The sequence below is a fragment of the Scyliorhinus canicula genome, chromosome 12 (assembly GCF_902713615.1).
Source record: "Scyliorhinus canicula chromosome 12, sScyCan1.1, whole genome shotgun sequence".
Lineage (NCBI taxonomy): Eukaryota > Metazoa > Chordata > Chondrichthyes > Carcharhiniformes > Scyliorhinidae > Scyliorhinus > Scyliorhinus canicula.
In genome coordinates, this window is record NC_052157.1 from 93,734,808 (window position 1) to 93,759,319 (window position 24,512).

Sequence of the window (24,512 nt, forward strand, 5' to 3'; positions counted from 1 at the left end):
GGGATGAACTAGCTGGATGGATTCAAAACTGGCCTGGACATTGAAGACAGAGTGCAGCAGAGGAATAGTGTGTTTTCCGAATGGTTTTCTGTAACGAATGACGCTCCATAGGGATCAGTACAGGGACCTCTGCTATTTGTAATGTATATAAATGAGTTGGGAAAAAACGCTGCGGCCTGATTAGTAAGTTTGCGGATGATACGAAGATTGCAAGACTTGCGGATCGTGATGAAGATTTTCAGAGAATACAACAGGATACTGATAGGCTGCTAAATTGGGCGGAGGAATGGCAGATGGAATTTAACAAGGACAGATGTGAGCGAATGCATTTTGGCTGACCAATTCGAGTGGGAGCTATAAAATAGATGGCAGAACCATCAGCAGCGCAGAACAACAGAGAGATTTGGACGTGCAGGTACACAGATCCTTAAAAGTGACAGCACATGTGGACATGTGGAAAAAAATGCATATGACATGCTCGCCTTCATAGGGCGGGGTACAGACTAAAAACCTCGAAAATTAATCTGGTTATTCTGAACGTTGGTAAGGCCAAATTTTGAATACTGTGTCCAATTCTTGTCACCATGCTACCAGAAGGAGATTGAGGTTTTGGAGAGCGTGCTGAAAAGGTTTCACAGTTTGCTGACTGGTAGGGAGAGGATTAGGTATGAGGAGAGGTTGAATAAACTGGGATTGTTCTCCTTAGGGAGACATAGTCTGAATAGCGATATGATAGAAGTCTGTAACAGTATTTGTGGTATAGATAGGGTGAACAGTTGGAGATTTGTTTCCAGGGCGGAATTGAAAATTACAAGGGCGCACAAATTCAAGCTGAGGGGGCATAGGTTCAGTGGTGCCATGCAGGCGACGTTTTTTACAGAGAGGGTGATTGTGGCCTGGAATGCACTGTCAATTGAGGTAGTTGAGGCAGATATGTTAGCGACCTTTCGGGCTTATCCAGATAGCGTAAGAAATCTAACAACAGCAGGTTAAAATCCAACAGGTATGTTTGAAATCACTAGCTTTAGGAGCACTGCTCCTTCCTCAGCTGAGGGAAGAGGTAAGTTCCAGAAGCACGTATATAGAGAAAGTCAAATAGGCACGACGGCACCTTAAATGCGAGCATTTGCAGGTAATTAAGTCTTCACAGATCCAGACCTCTTTTACCCCTCGCTCTGGATCTGTAAAGACTTAATTACCTGCAAATGCTCGCATTCCAAGTATCGTCTTGCATCTTTGACTTTGTCTACATATATATGTTTGTGGAACCGACCTCTTCATTCATCTGAGGAGAGAGCAGTGCTCCTAAAGCTAGTCATTTGAAACACAACTGTTGGATCTTAACCTGGTGATGTAAGTCGTCTTACTGTGCTTACCCCAGTTCGTCGCCGGCATCTCCACAAAATATTTGGATAGGCACACGAATAGACGTTCGTACACAAATTAGCAGACGTTTAGTCTAGATAGAATACGTAATCGGCGCAGGTTTGCAGGGCCGAAGGGCCAGTTCCTGTGCTATATTGTTACTTGTACTTGTTCTTTGAAGCCTACTCGTGACAATAAGCGATTTTCATTTCATTTATTTGATCATGTTCTTTTTCCAATATGAACCATGAACAAAGATTTAAATGATCACCAAAGCCATTTGAGGACATTGGAACTGAAGAGTTAATTTTATAGACAGGCATTGGCCTCTCCAACAGTGTCATCTGCGTTACTCGCCGTTGATCATGGACTGATGAATACTTACTGTGATATTTCAGTTGGCAGAAACCAATCGTATCGACAATTCCCAAAACGCTACCTTGGCGCTTCAACTTCATGTTCTGCCCTTGTCACTCGAAAGTACATGTGTCCGTGCCCTGCTGCATCAGCGAATTGAGGTAAGAAGAGCAACTGCTAAATGGTGCGTCCCCTCTGTATCCCATTGGGAAAAAATAAAGTTCATGCATTCGAAATAACCACTATAGAGGTCATTCATTCAGTGGTGGAAAAACTTATTTTTTTAGCAAACTTGTCATTCTATTATTGATTTGTAATTTCGGCGTCATCTCGCAATGATGCCGATGCTGCCAAGGAAGGGGATAGAGACACCTGATCATACCTGAACTTATTTCATTTCTGCAGCCACAGTCCAATTTAGAGATCAGTAACGCTGGGAAGCAGAAGCAAATTGTCGGAAGAGGGTAGAGGCGGTTTTGAAATATGACGAGTCCGTAGGTAGGCTGGCTCAACTGCTCCTTGAAGAAACAGATAATAGTATTTTTATGTGGTGACGAGAGGGATTTCACTTCATCAATCAGCTATCTCATTCTCCTGCTCTGCAGGATGGAAAATCCTTGGAAGCTACTTTTTGTTTCTGTAAAGTCTTTGAGATCAGTGCTTTCGTATAAACTGTGTCCTTTTTTCAGTTCCTGTAACTTTTCTCTGCTTTTCTTTCCTGATCCGTTCCAATTGAAATCCATTACCAAAGACAACAAACCAAGCCCATTACAAGTATTGATCAGCGTTAATTCTGTATTCAGGAGGTGTGTTTGTTTTGGATTAAATGATAAAGTGCAATCATGTCTGTTGTCAGACGTAGTGGAAAGTATCCCATTGTACTTGATAACAAAAAACAAGAGGGGCAGCCACGGTGTTTCGACTGGTAAATCTGATTCAATGAAAATCACATTACCAGGTTTTCCGGCTTTTATCACATCCGCATGGAGACGTCCTATACATACCTTTTTGCTGACATTACCCCCAAATTAGAACCCCTATTAAACGTCAACAAAACGTAATTGTCTGTAAATGGCGTGGATACCTTCTGCAACATGTAAATGCAACGGTTTACTGTGGTTTCTCTTTTTAAAACAAAGTCTCTGAATTTGATGCCAGTATTCAAAGCCCTCACGCTGCGCCATCACGAAATGTATGTTTCAAAACTATTTTGAGGAATTGTATGAATGATTTATTTTAATCCCTACGAATCACATGGATTACATTTGCTTTGGGCAGCATACTGACCGTGTCTTCAACACACAAGTCTCGGTGGAACATCTGCACAACTGTTACTCATTATTTGAACTGCAATGCATTGAGATTGATAAATGACGTGCAGAACATCAACTAAAATAAGGCCTGGCCATTGCATAATTCTAGTTTTTAATTACATTTCAAATTAAGTTATATGCTTAATTAAGTTACAGCTGTGGCTAAATTTCTGACTTACTGATTTATATTACATTATTGAAGTGATTGCTTGAAGTGAAGGGCACTTCATGAGAAACAAAACGCTTTGAGGCTTTCGGAAGCCCCTATATGTTTGCAAACTTTACTTCTTTACCTTTGACCGTCCCAAAGGTGAAACGATTCGTGATATTACTCCGTTTCCCCAGCATTGATTGTTTATGTGGGCTATAAACTTTGCTTCTACATTTCCTCTGCTACAAAATAGCTCAATGTGCTCCCTCATACTGTTACAGATGCATTCTGGCAATTACTATTTACTTGTAACCAGTAATTATGTGTAAGCCTTTTGGAGGGATACAATTTCAGCAACAAATTCCTGTTGTAGACAATGACAGCATTGTTTTTCACATTCCCATAAAGAAGCAGGATTTATCCTCCGTTCCCCTGTACAGGATATCCATGACCAGATTAACAATATGTAGCTTTATTATGACAATGTTACGCTTTTTGTACATTGGAAAGGACAGTCTATTCTGTCTGATTTTGCAACATTCCGGGCGCAGAGAATGAAGGATTCCACATTGACACGACTTGGCAGCAAAATTCACGGAGAGACACTATGTGTAAAAAATGTAATTTACAATTAATAACCCATGTTCAAAATTCTAGTGGAATGTCAGTGTCATCTCAAAACCCTTGCGGACACTAGGAATCAGAAACAGACGACAACTTAATCGTGTAGGCACTTTTGTTTAATCCGTGGATGCTGTGGAATTTCGTACTATTACAATAAAAAGAGAGAACAGACAGGTACGTTTAATCACTGCAAACGAAGAAATAGCTACTAAAAGGTTTGCATGAAATAGGGAAATAAGCATATTGCAGGCCTATTTTGATGTTGCGTTCAGCGGTGACAGAATAATTTTCAGCGAGGTATAGCACAAAGAGTATGACTATGTATATTATAAATAGATCAACAGTCGAGCAAACGAACTGAGGCCAAGTGCCTAAATATACTTCCTTGGAGAGCAATAAGATACTTTTGGTGACTTAAATTTGCACGGCGCATTTAGCATAATTAAACGTCGCAAAGCATATGAGAGAAGAGTTTTTAAACAAACCCTGCAATGATACCACACACATATATTTTCCTAAAGCAAATGAACGCTTTTTCAAAAATATAATTTCCGCTGTGTTATTGAAGCACTGGAGGTGATCTCATGGGTTTCGACAGTAATGAAATAAACTGCAGTCCCATGGAAATAGGCTGGTAAAAAGACAGCTGACACAGAAATTGCCCAACATGCAGGACTGTACAGAACCTGAAGGTTTGGAGACTTATGGGATAAGGTCATGCAGGATTTAGAGATATAGCAAATTAATTAGAAATAGCAGAATAAATCTCGAAAAGTTATTTCAGATGGAAGAAACGCCAAATCTATAGGCACGGAAGTTCGTGTTTGTCTTATATAACTTGATAGCAAATATATTACGGTTCCAATCGGGTGAACTGCCTGCATATGTTTTTTTTGTGTGTGGGGATGTAGGCACTTGGATAGGAAATTGCGTGGGTTGCAGCAAACAGACTGATCATTTATGGCTGCTATTTAGATTGGAGCAATGTTCATTGGGGAATTATGCACGCGTCAGGTTCGGGGTATTTTCTTTTCATTGTATATAGATATCACCTTCGGATTTATTAATTGGGGCTACAAGTACCTTAGAAAGGACGTAACGTTGGATTTGTGCAATACATTAGTTGGGCTCCATCTGGGGCTTTGCGTCTATTTCAGAGTGCCAAACTTGAAAGATCCTGGAAAGTCATGGCATGCGTAAAATGGAATGTCTCGTGATAATGAGCTATAGCAGCAGTGACAGATTGTGGACCTTGGAATTGCATTCCTTGGAGAAACGTCGGCGACAAAGAGATTTAATAGATCGTCGTGGGGGACGTGGACAAACAAAATACTAAGAAAGTGTTTCCATGCAAGAGAGCATGAATGACTAGTGGATACATTTTTTATTCAGAAAAGGGTAATTGGCAAAAGATGGAAAAGTATTTGAGAAAACCAAAACACGGAAAGGGTCAATGAAGTATTGAAGGAAGTAACTGAGTGTCTGGTTGAGGCAGGTTGGATCGAGGTATTCAGGAGATAACTGTTATTTGAAAATAAATAATGTTCAGAGTTATGCGAATAGGACAGGGGAGTAGTAACATTTAGAATCCTCATTCTGATAACAAATGCGATGTTCATCGGCCAAATGGCCTCGTCCTGCAATGTAAATATTCTGCGATTCGCAGATATGTTAATTGTTATTTAGTTGCAATGATTTGTTGTTTACGGATAAATGCTTACATATGTGGAAAACGATACTGCGGTAAGAAAGCAACTATTGCTCGCCACTTCGATGATACTCTCCACTTAAAATAAAGGAAGCAAAATGTGCAGTGTTAAAACATGCTAATAACCCTATTTTCACCACAACCATTGAACTTTCTCCGGCGTATATATTTCGAGGGCAATGTATACGAATGCAAGACGGTTGGATAAGTCGGGTTTTGTAAATGGGATCAAACAATGAAACTAATCCAGGTTAGCTCCAGTGCTACTTCACTTAGAAATGTGTAAACAATTGAAGATCCGCGTTTCATCCGGGAGCAATGATTCAACTCTGTTACTTTTGCGCACTCTAGTGATTTGTTAAGACATTTAGTCAATAGATTATTACTTCCGTTTTGCGGTGCACCGCAATCGATGTCAAAGGGCAAGACATTTTTCATTCAATGTTGGATTTTAATTATCACTCAGAAAAAGGAGGAGTTAAAGTGTTCCAAAAGCCTCTTGGAAGTGAGCGTACAACGCAGAACATTGCATCAGCAACTCATCACTGACCTGGTTAAACGCTTAGTAATGGATGCAAGCAACGCCAATCAAATATGAAAACAGGTGCTCGTGTTAATTGCAGTAACGTTCTGAAAACGGAATTACTTGTTTTGAAGCTGCGGCAGAACGTCTGTATTGTTTGTCAACGACACGTTAATAAAACTGCTGTGAGAAGGCAGCAAACAGCAGAATTAAATGTTACCTTTCGGTTAAATTGTAAGTTTACGAAAAATAAATGAACACATATAATCACAGACAATAGCAGGAATGATTCGCTGCAACCCCCCCCCCCCCCACCCCACCACCCCAACCGGCACCAATCGCAGCTTCACCTGTCTGTTCGCCCCCAACCTCCCCTACTAGTTATTTTTTTTAGTGTTGTATTAGATTCGTATTTTATATTACATGTACTTTAGTTATTTGCATGTGACAGCACTCTTCAAAAACTTGAGAGGGATGAGCTGCATGCAGTCTGCTCTGATAACATCGCCTCGATCAATGCCCCCCTTGCCGGATCGCGCGCGCAGTTCATTTATCTTTTAATGTCGACGGAAAAGCGGGTGTTGTTAACCATCCGCGTAAAATGTCAGTTAGGCGTGAGCATTCCCCTGTTCTGATCTGGGATATTTTGTCCTTTCAGTCGGGTCCCCTCTTTGTGTCCTTATTCTTGGCCTCCGTTTTCAGCATCCGCGGTTTCCGTCACGCCTTCCCCCCTCCATTCCACACTCCTCCTCACATTATTCTCTCCCCTTATTCTTTGGCGCTTATGGCCCCGCTACAGTGCCACCGCCCCGCCTACTCCACCCAAAGCCGTTTGTTCAAACAGGACCTGGAACAAGTTGGTGAGTAGCTTTCCGGTCTTCTGGAATCCCTCTTCCGACTCCCTAAGGTGTACGAAAGTTTTTCCCTGTCGTTACATTCCGACAAATTAACCTGCAGCTTTTAATGGTGCTGCTGATCGCCAGCCGGTCACGATTCTTCCCGCAGGCGATCGGTGAAATAAAGGCAAGGGCGCTCACGTTCGACAGTTGCTATTTCATTCCGCTCCTTCGTGTCCGTGGGTATGATCACATCTCCTTTGGGAGGAATATTTTGACTTGTAGGTTTTGCAGTTCTTCCCGATTGGACATTGGCATATTCCCGTCAGCTCCTCTAAAGTCGCAAGTCTGTTGTCTGTATCGAAGTCCCTGACTGTCAGCGTCCTCTCATCCTGGCTCCTCCTCTTAAATATGTCGTCTATCATGACTGGCGCAGAACTGTGGTTATGGCGGATGGGGACCATGTTGACATGTCGGCGAGACTGAAGTGTTGTGTGATTTGTCTCCATATCCAGAATGTGGCAATGGCCAGTGGGCTTTTATTGTGTTTGGCCCGTGGGGGCAGCATGCCGCTGTGTATTGGGCTCGAAGGGACGTCCCTATACAGAAACTCTCCTCCATCCTGACACATTCTGCGTCTAGTTCCTTCACCCTTCACCTCACTCTCTCTGCTGTTGCCACCCAGTTGCAGTCAGGAAGGTTTGGGATGGCCAGAGCTCCCTTACATATTTTTCTTTGTCGGATCCTTTTGGGAAAAAATGAATCCTCCTCTCCACCAGCCACTCGACCCCTCCCCCCACAGCGAACGCCATAATCAGTTCATTAACTGTGTTAAAGACATCCTTGGCTATCTAGATCTGTGTGAATCTGAAGAGGAATCTGAGCACCGCCTTCATCTTAATCGTCGGCACCGACCCACACGGGCATTGAGTGCAATTTTTAGACATAACCCCGTTCCGGTTGTTTGTTGCATTTTGGCTGCCAGAAACATATGTGGTCTAGATTGATATACCTTCTTAAGGAATTACAAACATTTTAGTCTTTGTGTTAGGATACCAATGGTTTAAAAGAGAAAGCTTCGTTGACACTATCATGCGGAATGTGGTGCAAAACACCCCATGGAAATGAAATCAACAGATATCAAACTCGTCTCATCCATCCTGTCCAAAGCTCCTGACCGCTAATATAAGTTGCAAATTTCTTATTCACCTGTGCACCCTTTAATGTACATTAGAATGGTTTTAAGGGGGCGACCTCAATCTGCAGGGATGCACCGGAGTCGGAATAGTCTTATTCAATATTTTATTACGTGTTTTCCGATTTGAAAACGGTTGAGAAGAGATTGTGCATTTGTTATCTTGGTGGAGAAAAGAGGTCAGTTCAACATTTTTTAATGTCGAGATGGTTGCACAATAAGTAGAAACCGTAACGGCGTGCCGCTAGAACAGGTGCAGGAGAAGCGCAAATTGACAATGACCGCCGATAGCAACTTTCGAATGGCTTGTAGCAGGGGAGAGTTAACATTTCTGAATTAAGAGCATGTTATTTGCGATGGAAGTCAGGGACATGAGGAGGCATACCACAGAGCACAAAATATTGATTTGTGTTAATTTACGTTACCAAATCTGTTTTTTAAATGGAAGTTTAATTTAGGGGGGACCATTGATCCACCCTGCACATATTTTTTGCGTCGAGGGCGGAAGACCAACGCAAGCACAGGGGGAATTTGTAAACGTCACATGCACAGTGACTTGGGCCAGGATCGACCCAGCGTCTCTGCGTCGTGAGGCAGCATTGCTAACCACACCGCCACTGTGCTAACCCATTACTTATTGTTAATGAGTTCAAAGGAATTAGTTGCAAAAGGGAAAGGGTAAAGTGCAATAGCAAAGATGAGGATCTGAAGTCACAGCTAAAGATGTAATCCACATGTATTCCACATAATCATTTCCTAAAAGGATATTGGTGAGCCAGATAAGTAATTAAGACAGTACTTTTTTCAGCATTATTAGACTTTCTTACAGATTGTTATTCAATCAATCTGCCGTGAAGAGGTCTGCACCTGGATCCCTGAACTTTGCCCTGCGTCTCTGGATTAATTGTCTGGAGAATTGAGCAAGGCACTACCATTGTCACCCGCTAGAGAGGTAATGCAGAGATAAACAAAATAGATAAAATAAAGGGACCGGAAACGTGCTAAGTAGAAAGGTCCTGCCGAGTCTCTGACATCCATTCGAAAACACGTTAAGAAGTTTGGAAGTGCGACAAATGCTCAGAAGGCGACGAATGTGCCATTGGAAACTGGTCGAGCATGACGGAAAATTATCCTGATTTTTCTGCCATATTCATGTAGATTGGATGACGTATGGAGTCCTGTGTGTATTTTAAGTAAAGCAGTGTTGTGCTTTATGTTCACTTGATCACATCTCATCTAGAAGGCTTACTACGTGTTGTTCATCTTTTCAGTGATGGCATGGGTCATCTCCGCCTGGATAACGTGCCCAAGATTCTACAGTGTGACGTGAACTAAATTTATGAATTAAATGAGAGTGTGTAATTTAAAAAGCCATGGTAACGAAATTAAACTTCAGTATGCAAACGAAAGAAGCTGAAAACTTTGATTATTATTGCATTATTAGTATCTGTATGATGCTTTTACACTGTGTATTGTGATGATGGTGATTATTATGATTGTGGTGATGATGAAGATGATGATGAGTACGGTAGTGACGACATTGGTGGTGATGATAATGGTGGTGACGCCAATGCTGCTGATGGTGTTGGTGATGGTGGTGACGATAATTGGTGTGGTGATTATCCCGGTGATGGTGTTGCTGATAATGATAATATAAACCATAATTTATATACTTGTCACGCGTTGGCTTACATTAACATATGAGGTTACTGTGAAAGGACCATAGTCGCAACATTCCGGCGCCTGTTAAAGTACACAGCGGCAGATTTCAGAATGTCCAATTCACCTGACAAACACGTTTTCGGGACATGTGGGAGGAAAAAGGAGAACACTGATGAAACCCACAGACATACAGGGAGAACGGGCAGACTCCGCACAGACAGTGGCCCAAGTTGGATCGACCCTGGGACACTGGTGATGTGAAACTACCATGCTACTCACTGTGCTGCCGTGCTGTCCAATGATAATGACGGGAATGGCGATTATTGTAATGGTGACATTGTTACTATTATTCCACTGATATGTAGAAATGGAAGCACTCGAAAGAAAATTAAAAGACACAGGTCAGACATAAGTCAAATTCAATATATATGTACATAGAAAGATCCGACATGTACAGCCCTGCATTATTGTAAAATCCGCGCTACGCGTGGTTGTATCTACCAAAGACCTGAGCTGCCCAATATGTACGAATATGCTGCAAACCCTCTATAGTTCTGCAGACACAACTGAATAGAGACAAAAATGGATTTCACGTGTCATCTTGATGACATATTCAATCTTGTTAATCTTTCACACGTTACATACTTTCTTCCAGTCATTCTTAATGTTTGCAGCGTGTTACGGTTTCATTTGTTTTCTGGCGTTACCTAAGGGTTGTCATCTCCCTCATGGTCATCGTTTTTGTGTCCTTAATTGCCGTTAGGATTGCAGAGACTGTTATTGAAGATGTTCATGGTCTCTACCTGGTGGAGTTTCTTAAGCATTGCAAGGTTGCACATTCACTGTGATCGTCCAACTCTGGCTTCTGGATCATGCGATCTGTTCGAATCAATCAATAATTGTCAGCTGTGGGCAGCACGGTGGCCCAGTGGTTAGCATTTCTGCCTACGGTGCTCAGTACCTGGGTTAGAATCCCGGCCCTGGGTCACTGTCTGTCAGGAGTTTGCACATTATCCCTGTGCTTGCGTGGGTTTCTCCCCCACAACCCACAGATGTGCAAGTTAGGTGGATTGGCCAAATTAAATTGCCCCTCAATTGGAAAAAATAATTGGGTACTCTATTTTTTTTTAAATAATAATAATTGTCAGCTCTGCTTCAGCTGCTTGCCTCCATCGATTGGAAAACAGGGAATGCCATTCAGAATCAACCTCTTGAAATTAGAATTTGGCAAAATCTGATTTTTAAAATATTTTATTTTAAGTTGTGTCCAGTTCTTTCTTTTTTTAATGTAGCTTATAAGAACTAGGAGCAGGAGTAGGCCATCTGGCCCCTCGAGCCTGCTCCGCCATTCAATGAGATCATGGCTGATCTTTTGTGGACTCAGCTCCACTTTCCGGCCCGAACACCATAACCCTTAATCCCTTTATTCTTCAAAAAACTATCTATCTTTACCTTAAAAACATGTAATGAAGGAGCCTCGACTGCTTCACTGGGCAAGGAATTCCATAGATCACAACCTTTTGGGTGAAGAAGTTCCTCCTAAACTCAGTTCTAAATCTACTTCCCCTTATTTTGAGGCTATGCCCCCTAGTTCTGCTGTCACCCGCCAGTGGAAACAACCTGCCCGCATCTATCCTATATATTCCCTTCATAATTTTAAATGTTTCTATAAGATCCCCCCTCATCCTTCTAAATTCCAACGAGTACAGTCCCAGTCTACTCAACCTCTCCTCATAATCCAACCCCTTCAGCTCTGGGATTAACCTAGTGAATCTCCTCTGCACACCCTCCAGCGCCAGTACGTCCTTTCTCAAGTAAGGAGACCAAAACTGAACACAATACTCCAGGTGTGGCCGCACTAACACCTTATACAATTGCAACATAACCTCCCTAGTCTTAAACTCCATCCCTCTAGCAATGAAGGACAAAATTCCATTTGCCTTCTTAATCACCTGTTGCACTTGTAAACCAACCTTCTGTGACTCATGCACTAGCACACCCAAGTCTCTCTGAACAGCGGCATGCTTTAATATTTTATCGTTTAAATAATAATCCCGTTTGCTGTTATTCCTACCAAAATGGATAACCTCACATTTGTCAACATTGTATTCCATCTGCCAGACCCGAGCCCATTCACTTAACCTATCCAAATCCCTCTGCAGACTTCCAGTATCCTCTGCACTTTTCGCTTTGCCACTCATCTTAGTGTCATCTGCAAACTTGGACACATTGCCCTTGGTCCCCAACTCCAAATCATCAATGTAAATTGTGAACAATTGTGGGCCCAACACGGATCCCTGAGGGACACCACTAGCTACTGATTGCCAACCAGAGAAACACCCATTTATCCCAACTCTTTGCTTTCTATTAATTAACCAATCCTCTATCCATGCTACTACTTTACCCTTAATGCCATGCATCTTTATCTTATGCAGCAACCTTTTGTGTGGCACCTTGTCAAAGGCATTCTGGAAATCCAGATATACCACATCCATCGGCTCCCCGTTATCTACTGCACTGGTAGTGTCCTCAGAAAATTCCATTAAATTAGTTAGGCACGACCTGCCTTTTACGAACCCATGCTGCGTCTGCCCAATGGGACAATTTCTATCCAGATGCCTCGCAATTTCTTCCTTGATGATAGATTCCAGCATCTTCCCTATTACCGAAGTTAAACTCACTGGCCTATAATTTCCTGCTTTCTGCCTACCTCCTTTTTTAAACAGTGGCGTCACGTTTGCTAATTTCAAATCCACCGGGACCACCCCAGAGTCTAGTGAATTTCGGTAAATTATCACTAGTGCATCTGCAAATTCCCTAGCCATCTCTTTTAGCACTCTGGGATGCATTCCATCAGGGCCAGGAGACTTGTCTACCTTTAGCCCCATTAGCTTGCCCATCACTCCCTCCTTAGTGATAACAATCGTCTCAAGGTCCTCACCTGTCATAGCCTCATTTCTATCAGTCACTGGCATGTTATTTGTGTCTTCCACTGTGAAGACCGACCCAAAAAACCTGTTCAGTTCCTCAGCCATTTCCTCATTTCCCATTATTAAAACTCCCTTCTCATCCTCTAAAGGACCAATATTTACCTTAGCCACTCTTTTTTGTCTTATATATTTGTAAAAACGTTTACTGTCTGTTTTTATATTCTGAGCAAGTTTACTCTCATACTCTATCTTACTCTTCTTTATAGCTTTTTTAGTAGCTTTCTGTTGGCCCCTAAAGATTTCCCAGTCCTCTAATCTCCCAGCAATCTTTGCCACTTTATATGCTTTTTCCTTCAATTTGATACTCTCCCTTATTTCCTTAGATATCCACGGTCGATTTTCCCTCTTTCTTCCGTCCTTCCTTATTGTTGGTATAAACCTTTGCTGAGCACTGTGAAAAATCGCTTGGAAGGTTCTCCACTGTTCCTCAACTGTTCCACCATAAAGTCTTAGCTCCCAGTCTACCTTAGCTAGTTCTTCTCTCATCCCCTTGTAATCTCCTTTGTTTAAACACAAAACACTAATATTTGATTTTACTTTCTCACCCTCCATCTGTATTTTAAATTCCACCATATTGTGATCGATCCTTCCGAGAGGATCCCTAACTATGAGATCATGAATCAATCCTGTCTCATTACACAGGACAAGATCTAGGACCGCTTGCTCCCTCGTAGGTTCCATTACATACTGTTCTAGGAAACTATCGCGGATACATTCTATAAACTCCTCCTCACGGTTGCCTTGACCGACCTGGTTAAACCAATCGACATGTAGATAAAAATCCCCCATGATAACTGCTGTACCATTTCTACATGCATCAGTTATTTCTTTGTTTATTGCCTGCCCCACCATCTCGTTACTATTTGGTGGCCGATAGACTACTCCTATCAGTGACTTTTTCGCCTTACTATTCCTGATTTCCACCCAAATGGATTCAACCTTATCCTCCATAGCACCGATGTCATCCCTTACTATTGCCCGGATGTCATCCTTAAATAACAGAGCAACACCACCTCCCTTACCATCCACTCTGTCCTTCCGAATAGTTTGATACCCTCGGATATTTAACTCCCAGTCGTGACCATCCTTTAACCATGTTTCAGTAATGGCCACTAAATCATAGTCCTTCACGATGATTTGTGCCATCAACTCATTTACTTTATTCCGAATACTACGAGCATTCAGGTAAAGTACACTTATGTTGGTTTTTTTACCTCTGTTTTGAATCTTAACATCTCCAGTTTTATTCCTTTTGTTATTACTGGGCCTATTCACTGTGCTCCCCTCAGTCACTGTACCTTGTACTGTCGCCCTTATGGATTTCTGACTATGTCTTCTCTGCCTTGCACTTTTCCCCTTACTTCGTTTTGTTTCTGTCCCTGTTTTACTACCTTCCAACTTCCAGCATTGGTTCCCATCCCCCTGCCACATTAGTTTAAACCCTCCCCAACAGCTCTAGAAAACACCCCCCCTAGGACATCGGTTCCAGTCCTGCCCAAGTGCAGACCGTCCGGTTTGTACTGGTCCCACCTCCCCCAGAACCGGTCCCAATGCCCCAGGAATTTGAATCCCTCCCTCTTGCACCATCTCTCGAGCCACGCATTCATCCTATCTATCCTGACATTCCTACTCTGACTAGCTCGTGGCACTGGTAGCAATCCTGAGATTATTACCTTTGAGGCCCTACTTTTTAGTTTAACTCCTAACTCCCTGAATTCCGCTTGTAGGACCTCATTTCCTGGCCGCTGACGGTATGAAGCACATCAAAGCTCGCGTTTGTGCTGCTTGCAACAATTAATAACTAATAATATTGCTGTCTGAAGTTAGGATATATTTTTTAATAAATTCAGAGAACACAATTCATTTTTTCCAAAAAAGAGGCAATTTTGCATTGCCAATCCACCTAGCCTCCACATTTTTTTGGGTTGAGAGGGCGAAATCCATGCAAACACGGGCGGAATGTGCAAGTTCCGCTCGGACAGTGACCCAGAGCCGGGATCGAACATGAGAGCTCGTTGCCAAGAGACAGCAGTGCGAACCACTACGCCACCGTGCTGTCCCGTAATTTCGATTATTTATTATTCACCAGGAACATTTCCTTAATCCGATGATAATTTTTCGGCTGCTGTTTTACCGTCCGTGGTACAACAGGAAAGACAATGATGTCTGTCTCGTTTTATCTATAATTCTGTGGTAGCGGACTGGAGTCTGCCATTGCACATTCCGATTTCAAAATTTCGCTCAGTGGTTGACACAAAACATGTGTTCTAATCATGCTCTGTTATTGATATTGACTCATACGGCAACTGGCGCCAATACTCGACATGAATTGTCTGATCACTACCACGGCTGGTGTGAAACATTGACAATCTAAGACCTCATTTTTGTGCTAACGACAACACTGAATGTCTGCCAACATGAAAATTTTCTGAATCTTTCGTTTAATCTGCTGTCGTTTCTTATGCCGCATTTTTACAATGTCGCCCTCATGTATCTGCATAGTCTATCACTGAATAATCCTATGATATTTACAACACTACTTCTTTTGGGGGTAATTTCTAAATCATGGACACTATATGACTTTAAATGTTGAGGCTGGATATCTTGGTGCAATTGAATTCATTTTGACGACACTGCAAAGGAGACTCTCGTTTTTAAATAACAGTGCTTTTTACAGGCTTAAAGAGCTGCGTCACTCACATATTCATTTGTTGCAAAGAGAAATTATATATTCTCTTAAATGTTTCCTGATCTTCATAACAGCTGTACTTTCACATCAGTGTAGGACATGAATTCGGATAACCTGAAGGGTACAACATATAATTTCTATCAGCATCGTTCATATTTTTAAGTCTTATCCTGAACGGTTACACTGAATGTGAGAACAGATTTCAAATTAATGTAATTACTTATATCTGTCAAATCCGGTATTGTTGACTCAATCAGGGGATATGTGATTGCAAACTAAATTACGTTCGCCAAAGTCATGCTCCTGATATTTTCAACATGTTCATGTTTTCCTGTTTTTGCTTTTCTTCTTGCAGAAGATATGCTGAGGCAGTGTCAGAAAGGTAATGAATTATGAAATGAATGCACACGCGGAATGGTTCTTTCTGAAATCGAACCGAGCGATGCCTTCTGGACTATGTCTCATGTGGTCACGCTTGTCTTCTCAGAATTTGGAGAAAAGTGTAAAGCAGATGGTGAGTGAAAGTCAATATAATTTCTGCCCTAAATTACTGCAGAATTGCAACTATTGTATGAGTCTGCCAGATTAATCTTCACCGCTGGTGCTAAATTAAAGGCATTGAATTAGCTAATCAGTCTGCACATTGCATCAATTTGCTTGCAATTGAAGTTTCTCAAGGAGAACATTTGTAGTGTGTAATGCACTTCCAACTCTTCATCATACATCGGAGAATATCATAGAAATGTCAAAGCTCCGGTGGAGCCTTCTTCACCACTTACTCTTCAAACACAGTTCAGCAACTTTCAGTCTGTGGTATTTTCTCTTACAGTCCTCAATTTACACATATTTTCCACAAAATGTCACATATGTGTACAATGTTTCATATCATACTGTATGGAATACCATTTGAATTCATGAATGGCTGTATAATATAACCACTTAACTTGCCTACACCCCATAAGTATCACGTGAAGCAAGACACATTTCTGGTTATGCCACATCTACAATATTGTGTACAGTTCTACATAATAGGCAGGATCTGATCGTACTGGAGAAGGTGCACTGGAGATTCACTAGTAAGTTGCCTGATATGGAACACTTGAGCTATGAAGAGAGGCTGGATAGACTCAGGCAGTTGGCTTTGGACCAGGGAATGCCGAGAGGGGACCTTACTGAGCTGGGAAGATTATGAAGAGCATTATCAGCGTATATAGGAAGCAGCTTTTCCTGTAGTTGAAGCGTCATTAGTGAGGGACCATGAGTTTTAGTTGATTGCTAGGCGGTTAAGGTGGGATCGTAGAATATAATGTTTATTCCAAAAGGTGGTAAGTGTTTGGAATGCCCTGCCTGCAAGGATAATAGAGGGTAGAAACCTTACAATCCTTAAAAAATAACTGTTTAAGCACTTACATTCAAAATTATGGGCCAAATCATGGAAATTTGGACTTGTATAGTTTTAGTCTATTTTTGTCGGTGCAGACACGATGGACAGTGCTTCTGGACTGTATCAATCTCTGACGTGAATTGCAAAGGATGAATGTGCTCAGAGATGTTTTCAAACGACAGGCTTGAATGAATATGTTTCAGTTAGCTGAGAAGGATTGGCTATATACATTGTTGTTATTATTTGTCATGCATCTATGTTGATTACACAATCGCTGAATCTGTCCCCGTGTAATCGCATTTCAAATGATGTCAAGCGGCAGTCCCTGCAAAAAAAAGTTAAAACTTCTGGAAGGGACGAAAAAAGTAAACCATGCTCATGTTTACATTTGCTACTCCAAAAGATTAGGGCGAATCAAGGCAGCAGTTTGGTTGAAATGTGCTTGGAGTGCAATCGAAATTCAGTAATGCTTGATGGGAGAATAAACAATCCATGTCAACAAAATTTCGGTCAGTGAACCAGAGATAAATTGTGTCATACACACGTCCAGCAAAGATGAGAGAATTATGCAAAGTCACGGCGCTCTTTCGAGGACGCCAAATGGTTAAACCAACAGTACGAGCAGACATTCTTCATTTTTTTTTACAAGCGTATTGTTGTTTGTGGATGCCTCGTGTTGCTCGTTCTGGGTGAGTGTGCTTTACACTCAATTGGCTCTGTTTTATTCCTTAGCTCTGGAGTCGCCAGGTATCTTTAAGATACCGCCACGAGGTTCAAGTTCAAGTTCAGATCAATGACTCAATACACCAGTTAGTAAGTTCAAACAAGACACGTTTATTTTTGCACAGTTATTTGCTACTCATGCATATAATACTAAGACTAAACTGTTCCTTCTACTACTAAGTCAATACTTATCTGGAATAAGGGAACTGCCGGATCAGGGAACATTGGCCTCTTGCTTTGTCATGGATCCTCATGCTTTCAGTGGACCGAAGGGGTCAGTAGTGTCTACTCTCGTAGCGTGCGTTGTATGACACTTACTTGTCGGTCTAGCAATTGGCCAGGCCTCTCGTTCTCACGTTCAAGTTCCTGGAGAGCTGATTCAAAGGTATTCTGCTGGGAGGGCCGGCTAAGAGATCGAATTCGTCTTGGGACCTTACATTTATAGGTCCCAGGGGCTTCGCGCCCTTTTAGGCGGACCGCTAACTCACTGGTAAACGATTGGGTCTTATCCCAATCGATTGATACGAATCCCCCAACACTGAAGCTGTTCCTCGATCGCAGGGCGGTTCTCTCTAACTTGTTTCTGTCCTTTTGTTTCAGACTCCGTTGGCGCCGATAAGTTGACCTGCTATAGAATGTTTCTATTGCAGCTAATTGTTGTGTCCTTTGTGCCCGGGAACCACCGGGAATCGCTCAAATAGTATGCAAACTTGCTACATTCTATGCTGTCTGGTTCCTTTACAGACATAATCCACAGAGAGGTTCTGCAACCTGCTATTTTCCCTGCATGCCACTCAATGTTCCATTTTATGTCGGGAAGTGGCCAGCTTCGGTGGCTACACTCCCTCCTTGTGATTCTAACGCGATAGCGTGAAGGATCACACAACTACGGTGTCTTTGTTCCCTAACCTCAGCGAGTTCCATGGCCTCTGAACTTTCGTCAACTATGCAGAAAATTTTACCTACAATCTCTATTTGGCGCTATGTAATAAGGGGACATGCATTACCAAATCACAACAGGAACCTCTAACTCACCTTAAATAAACTACACTCAACTTACATTCCATCATTCTCTCTTCTTACCAGTAGAGAATTATAACAACATTCATGATACACTTCTCTGACACGGCAGTCGAGCTCAGAGATACATAAGCATTCAAAACACATTCCTTTATTTATATGGCAACAACGAAAAAATCCTTTATTACATTTCAAGGGGTTCGGGGGACTGATGGATACCGAAGATAGGGGATCTCATCCTATATACCGTCGAGGTACGAGAGCGGTATGCTCTCCTTCGCCATTTCCTCATCCTAAAAGTCTGTACTATGATGCAGCCAATTGCCAGTGCCAAAAGTGATTCCACTACATATGAAAAGCAGTGCCAATTCATAAATTTGTTACACCAGGTCGATTTACTGTTGCTTGTTACTGGGCTTTGAGCCGTCTGTGGAAGTGAAACATTAACGGCCGGTGGACTGGGTGTAAGGGTGTTCGCGTTAGCGCAACCACATGGATCCCATAATCTAGAATACAAAAATGAAAAACAGCTGCTACATCTTCTCTTCTCTTTTCGTGCTTTGATCTTCTCTTGCTTTGATCCTTTTCTTGGTCTCTCCTCTGAATGGCCAAGCTATGGGATCAAGCATAGTGTCTGCTAGTGATCCGTTTAACATCTTGAATTTTAGTATGTCTGTCATCTTATGCCAAGTGTCCACTTAAGATTGGTCACTCCATGTGACTCCCTCATTTTTTTTCCAAATCAAATTTAGTACCAGACATACACTTAACTACTGTGCTACTGCGAGCCGTCTCGCAGGCTTTGCAATTTACCATCCCAATGTTCCTGGATGTAAATAGCATGTGGAATGGCACAAAAGGGCTACCTAAGATAAAACATGCAAAACCAAACATTTAGAAACTAGACTTTCGAAATGAGGTACATATGGGCCGCGACGGGTAAGGTTTGGATGGAATCCCCAGGTAGTGTGTGCTGTGCTGTACCCGAGCTTAGGCTGACCAGAGGTGGGTCCTCAGACAGGGCAGGTCCTCAATTCCGTTTCTCCACTGCCTGAGCGACCTGAAACGAATGGGAAAGAATGTAGTCATCATGGGGGTTTCCTCTTCTGTCCTCCAGACAGAAGAGCATTTATGATACTGGAGCTAGCAAGCGCCGAGAGGTTTCGGTCGATATGCCTGTCGGCTGGACTTCATACATTTCACCTGATAAGGTGTCTGGCAAATTCTCAAAGGTATCGGCGGTCAAATTGAGTGTGTGTCCACAGAGCTACTGTTGCTGAAAAAAGAAACAAAACGCAAACAAACACACATGCAACAAACATACTGCAGGTTCCATCAGAAAAGGACACAGTTTATCTCTCTAGCGATTCCTCTTTTTACATCATCTGGACACCTCAATCATCATCCTCTACGAACAGGGTCGCAAAGGTTATCCCATGTCGGCAGTCAGACTTAAATTCGTCCTCTTCTCCCGGATCCCATACCCTTGTATGGATCAGGCGTGCTATGGTTGCATTGTGTGAACGGGGGTCCATCTCGTCGTTCCGGACGAGGCTGGATGAATTTTCGCGGTGCCAATGAGTTGCCTCAAAAATTGAATGAGCGAAAGTGTGGTCGTCATTGTGGGACGTGGGTTCTGGGTCTGGGGGCTATATGTATGTGATTTCAAAAGGATCACTGGAGTCGGTTTCGTAGTCGCTGTGTGTGGGGTCTGGTGTATTGGGGCAGTACAGACGCGTGCTGTGGCTGTCGTCAGAGTCACAGTGGCTGTCTCTGATGTGGCAGCTTGTGGCAGTGTCGGGACGCGTTCTAAAGTCAATGGGCGGAGTCGAGGTCGAATCCGATCAGGTGCTGGTTTATGAGGGGGAGGGTGGAAATGCGTCTCTTGTGGGCGGGGCGTGGAGGTCTGCTGCGTCAAGCATGACGTGATGTGTGTGGTTGGACTGTGTTCCATATGCCTTTAACTGGTTAATATGGAACCAGGCAGTCTTCCCATTGCGGTACTTTATTTTATAAACCAAAGGGCTGACTTTTTCCGCAATTGTGTACAGACCTGAGTACTTTGGGGCCAGAAATCTGCTGGGAGCATAAACAGACAGCATCACTTGCTGTCCAACCTGAGACTCTGTGGAATGTACTGTCCAGTTGAAAAGAGCCTTGCTCTGTTTCTTTTTCTTTTCCAATTTAACTGCGGCTGTTAACTGAGCCGATCTTACATTTTCCACTAATTGTTTTGCTGCTGTCTCGTGTGTGAGGGACGTCACTTCTGGGCTGGTCATGTCGAGTCCTAAAAGGAATTCAGAACCTTTCATGGGGCATCCGGTCATGAATGTGTGTGGGGTGAAACCTGATGAAGCTGAAGCAGTATTCCTTAAAACCATAAGTGCGAATGGGAGCACCGAATCCCAAGTCGTATTATTTTCCTGGACCATCTTTCTAGGGGTCGATTTTAGAGTCCAATTCATGCGTTCCACTATACCGCTGGATTGCGGGTGGTACGCAATGTGGAAATTTTGTTTAATGCCGAATAGGGTCAGGGCATTCTTCATGACACGTCCTGTGAAATGAGATCCGTGGTCCGACTTAATACTTCTGGGTAGTCCCCATCTAGCAAAGATGTTGTGTGTCAGGACCTTTGCGGTTGTTTTGGCCGTGTTAGTTCGTGATGGGAATGCCTCTACCCGTTTGGTGAATGTATCAATGACCACCATAACGTATTTATAGCCATTCCTTCATGGGGGCAATGGACCTATAAAATCGATCTGAAGGTTAGTCCAGGGCCCATTAACGGGGTGAGTGTGACCAAGCTGTGCCTTCTTAGAATACCTTTCCGGGTTATTCTGTGCACAATTAAACAATTCTCCATGTAATACGTTACATCTTCTCTCAAGTCTGTCCACCAACAGAGCTGTCTCAGGTCTGCTGTGGTGGGGTCTATCCCTTGGTGTCCATGACTGTCATGGAATAGGCAAATCATTTGATTCCTGTTCTTCTCAGGAACCACATACAGTTTATCTTTCAGCACCACACCATCATGTGTGGTCAGAGCCTGTTTAAACTTGTCATACGGGGCAGAAAACTTTCCTCTCATAATCTCCCTGAGATTGCTGTCCTGTTTCTGGGCCTGTACTAGATCCTTAATGTTTGTCTGTGAGACCTGAACTGAACTCACAGGAGCGCTAGCCGGGGGTGTCCAAAAATGTCCGTGCCTGGAACCTGCCTTTGCCCGTGCGCCGGCTTTCACATTTTCAGGCGGGGATGACCGATGATGGCTTCTCTCTTTAATTATCCCGTAAATCCTATCCTTTGCCAGTTCTAGGATATGGCGGAGCAATGGGGCTGATGGAAGGGGCTTTCCATCTGCGGAAACAAAACCTCTTGTATTCCACAGGGGAAGAAAATCTGTCAAACTGTTGCAGACATATAGACTATCAGAATATTTATCTGCTGGGCTGGGGTAGTAATTGGGTGGTCCACTATATATGCTATGGCCGCAGGTTCTGCTGCCTGTGCGCCTAAGTGACCGGGTAACTTAAAAGCTATCTCTTCTAATGTGCGTCCCTGCACATCCTCTACATAGATGCCGCATCCTGTAATTAGCTCACCATTTAAAACAGTGGATGAACCATCCAAATAAATCTTCAAGGGGGCACATGAGTCTGTGTGCTGGGGGGTTTGATTGAACTTCCTATCTTCCTTGGGGGGTCTTTGCAATGAAGGTCCCTGTGTTGTGGAGGGGGGCTACTATCTCGCATTCATGGGGTTGTCCTGTGTATTGGAGGTTGTCTGCTAAGAAGCTGTTTGTCTTTGCCCGTTTAACTGTGATGTCACGGCCCTGTAAAAGAAGGGTCCATCTAGCTGCTCTAACTGTTGATTAACTGAACCGTCCTTCAGTCGTCCGTCCAATAGAAGCTGTGTGGGGGGCGTTTGGTCAGAATCGTTATGGGGTTGAGTCCGATAATGTACGAAAAGTACTGTACTGCCCAGACGTTCAGATATGTGCTTGCTACCTCAGTTGCATAGGGAGAAAGCAGGTCTGGAATTTGTAGTGCAGGGGCTACGCTGAGGACTTTCTTTAAATCGTCCACAGCCTCTGTGTACTGTGGAAGCCATTCCCTAGGGGCTCTTTTCTTAAGGAGTTCTGAAAGGGGGCTGATTTTGTCTCACAACCGTCAATATGGTTCCGACAGTACCCAACCAGTCCTAAAAACGACCGGGGGGCTGAAATATTTTGGGGAAGAGGCAATTTGACGATCGAGTCAATTCTTTGGAACTCGATCTCGCGTTTGCCGTGCTTGATGACTGTACCCAAATACATCACTTTACTCTCCAATATTTGGGCCTTTCTGGGGTTCACTTTACATCCGATGTTTTGCAGATGTTCCAGGAGTTCAGAAAGAAGCGTGATGTGCTTTGCCTTGGTGTCTGTCTGCAGTAATATGTCGTCCACATATTGTACCAGACATTCGGTCTGGAAAATGTTGATAATCCATTAACCAGCTGTCAGTGGAAAATGGAGGGGAAATTGTAGAATCCTTGTGGAAGGCATGTCCACGTGTACTGCTGACCTTTAAAAGTGAATGCAAATTTTTACTGGCACGCCTCCACCAATGGGATTGAACAGAAGCCGTTGCTAATGTCCAAAACCGTAAAGTACTTGGAGTTGAGTCCCTGCTTGAGCATGTTCTCGGTCCTTGTGACTATCGGGCGGGCTACTGCGGGCGTGACTTTATTGAGTTCCCGATAATCAATGGTCAGACGCCATGATCCTTCGGGCTTCCTCGCTGGCCACAGCGGGCCATTGTTAGTTGAGGCTACTGATCTAAGTACACCCTGCGCTAATGAGCTCTCTATTACTTTAGCGATTTCTCCCTCTGCTTCCTTGGGAAATCTGTATTGTCTTTGTGGTCTAGGATCAGGTCCTGTAATTTGAACGAATCCAGTCATTCTGCCGCAGTCGTGCCTGTGACTGGCAAATGCTGCTCTTTAAAACTGCCCTAACCTGTGTGTCTGTGGAGCGAGAGGTTGGATCAAAGCAATAATCTCCTACTACGCTGATCCTGTTTTCATAATCACCTACTGTGAGAGTTGCGGGGGCTCTTTCAGATCTTGCCATTTGCCGGACACACTGATTGACTGGGTCGAACGACAGGCTGTGTGCATTCATGAAATCATTTCCGAGTATGTGTTCTGCTGTGTGGGACAATTCAACGAAAACAACAGAGTGTCCGGTTCCTAGCTGGATGGGTACAGGGGCTGTAATGTGTCCCTGCTGTGAGTGGCGTGTGAAGCTGCTGAGTGTTATTGTGGCTGTAGTGGGCCATGTGTCCCTTTGGAACATGGTGGAGGAATTAATGGTCGTGCGGGACCATTCTGTCTCCGAGAGTAATTCTATGGGCTGTCCCCGAATTTTCGCTGTTAACCGGTCGTCCAGATCTGTCCCAGATGGTGGCACAGACCCAAGCCCGAACACCGTCAGTTCGTTCTGTCCACATTGGTCTGTCCTGACTGAGTCCCTATACTGTGAATGGGATTCACTCTATTCCTGTTCAGAGTGCCTGTCAGTTGGCTTCTCTCTGATTTGTGTGGTGCATTGCATTGTCTATCAAAATGCCCTAACTGTCCGCAGTTAAAACATTCCTGTGACTTGTGTGTGTGGGGGGGGGGGGGGGGGGGGGCAGTTCTGTCCCTCATTTACCCATGTGGGGTTTTGGTGCGCTCTTACTGATTGAATGTCTACCTCGGTTTGCGCCTCCTCGGTCTTCTTAAATGCTGTCTTACCATGAATAGATTGCACCCAAACGCGGGGCAATCGTTTCAGGACCCATTTTTCATTATGGTCCTCTTCTGAGGGGTCGTCATTAGAGCAGGCTTTCTGTCCTGCCTCTGTGGCGTGGGATATAACAGTGCGGGTCCATTTAACCATGTTACCTTGGGTCAAATGTGCACGGTTTAATTCACAGAAAACTGCA

At 43.3% G+C, this 24,512-nt stretch overlaps 1 protein-coding gene across 1 annotated transcript in view; it reads left to right on the forward strand.

The window, feature by feature from the left end:
* The first annotated feature begins 3,748 nt into the window (after positions 1-3,748).
* LOC119974298 (trichohyalin-like) overlaps positions 3,749-24,512 on the forward strand; it is a 188,988-nt gene continuing 168,224 nt past the window's right edge. Inside the window, exons 1-4 of the mRNA XM_038813070.1 lie at positions 3,749-6,122; positions 10,100-10,135; positions 15,769-15,795; positions 15,901-15,927. Coding sequence (XP_038668998.1) covers positions 6,113-6,122; positions 10,100-10,135; positions 15,769-15,795; positions 15,901-15,927 — 100 coding nt within the window. The 5' untranslated portion in view covers positions 3,749-6,112. The remainder of the gene's footprint in view (positions 6,123-10,099; positions 10,136-15,768; positions 15,796-15,900; positions 15,928-24,512) is intronic.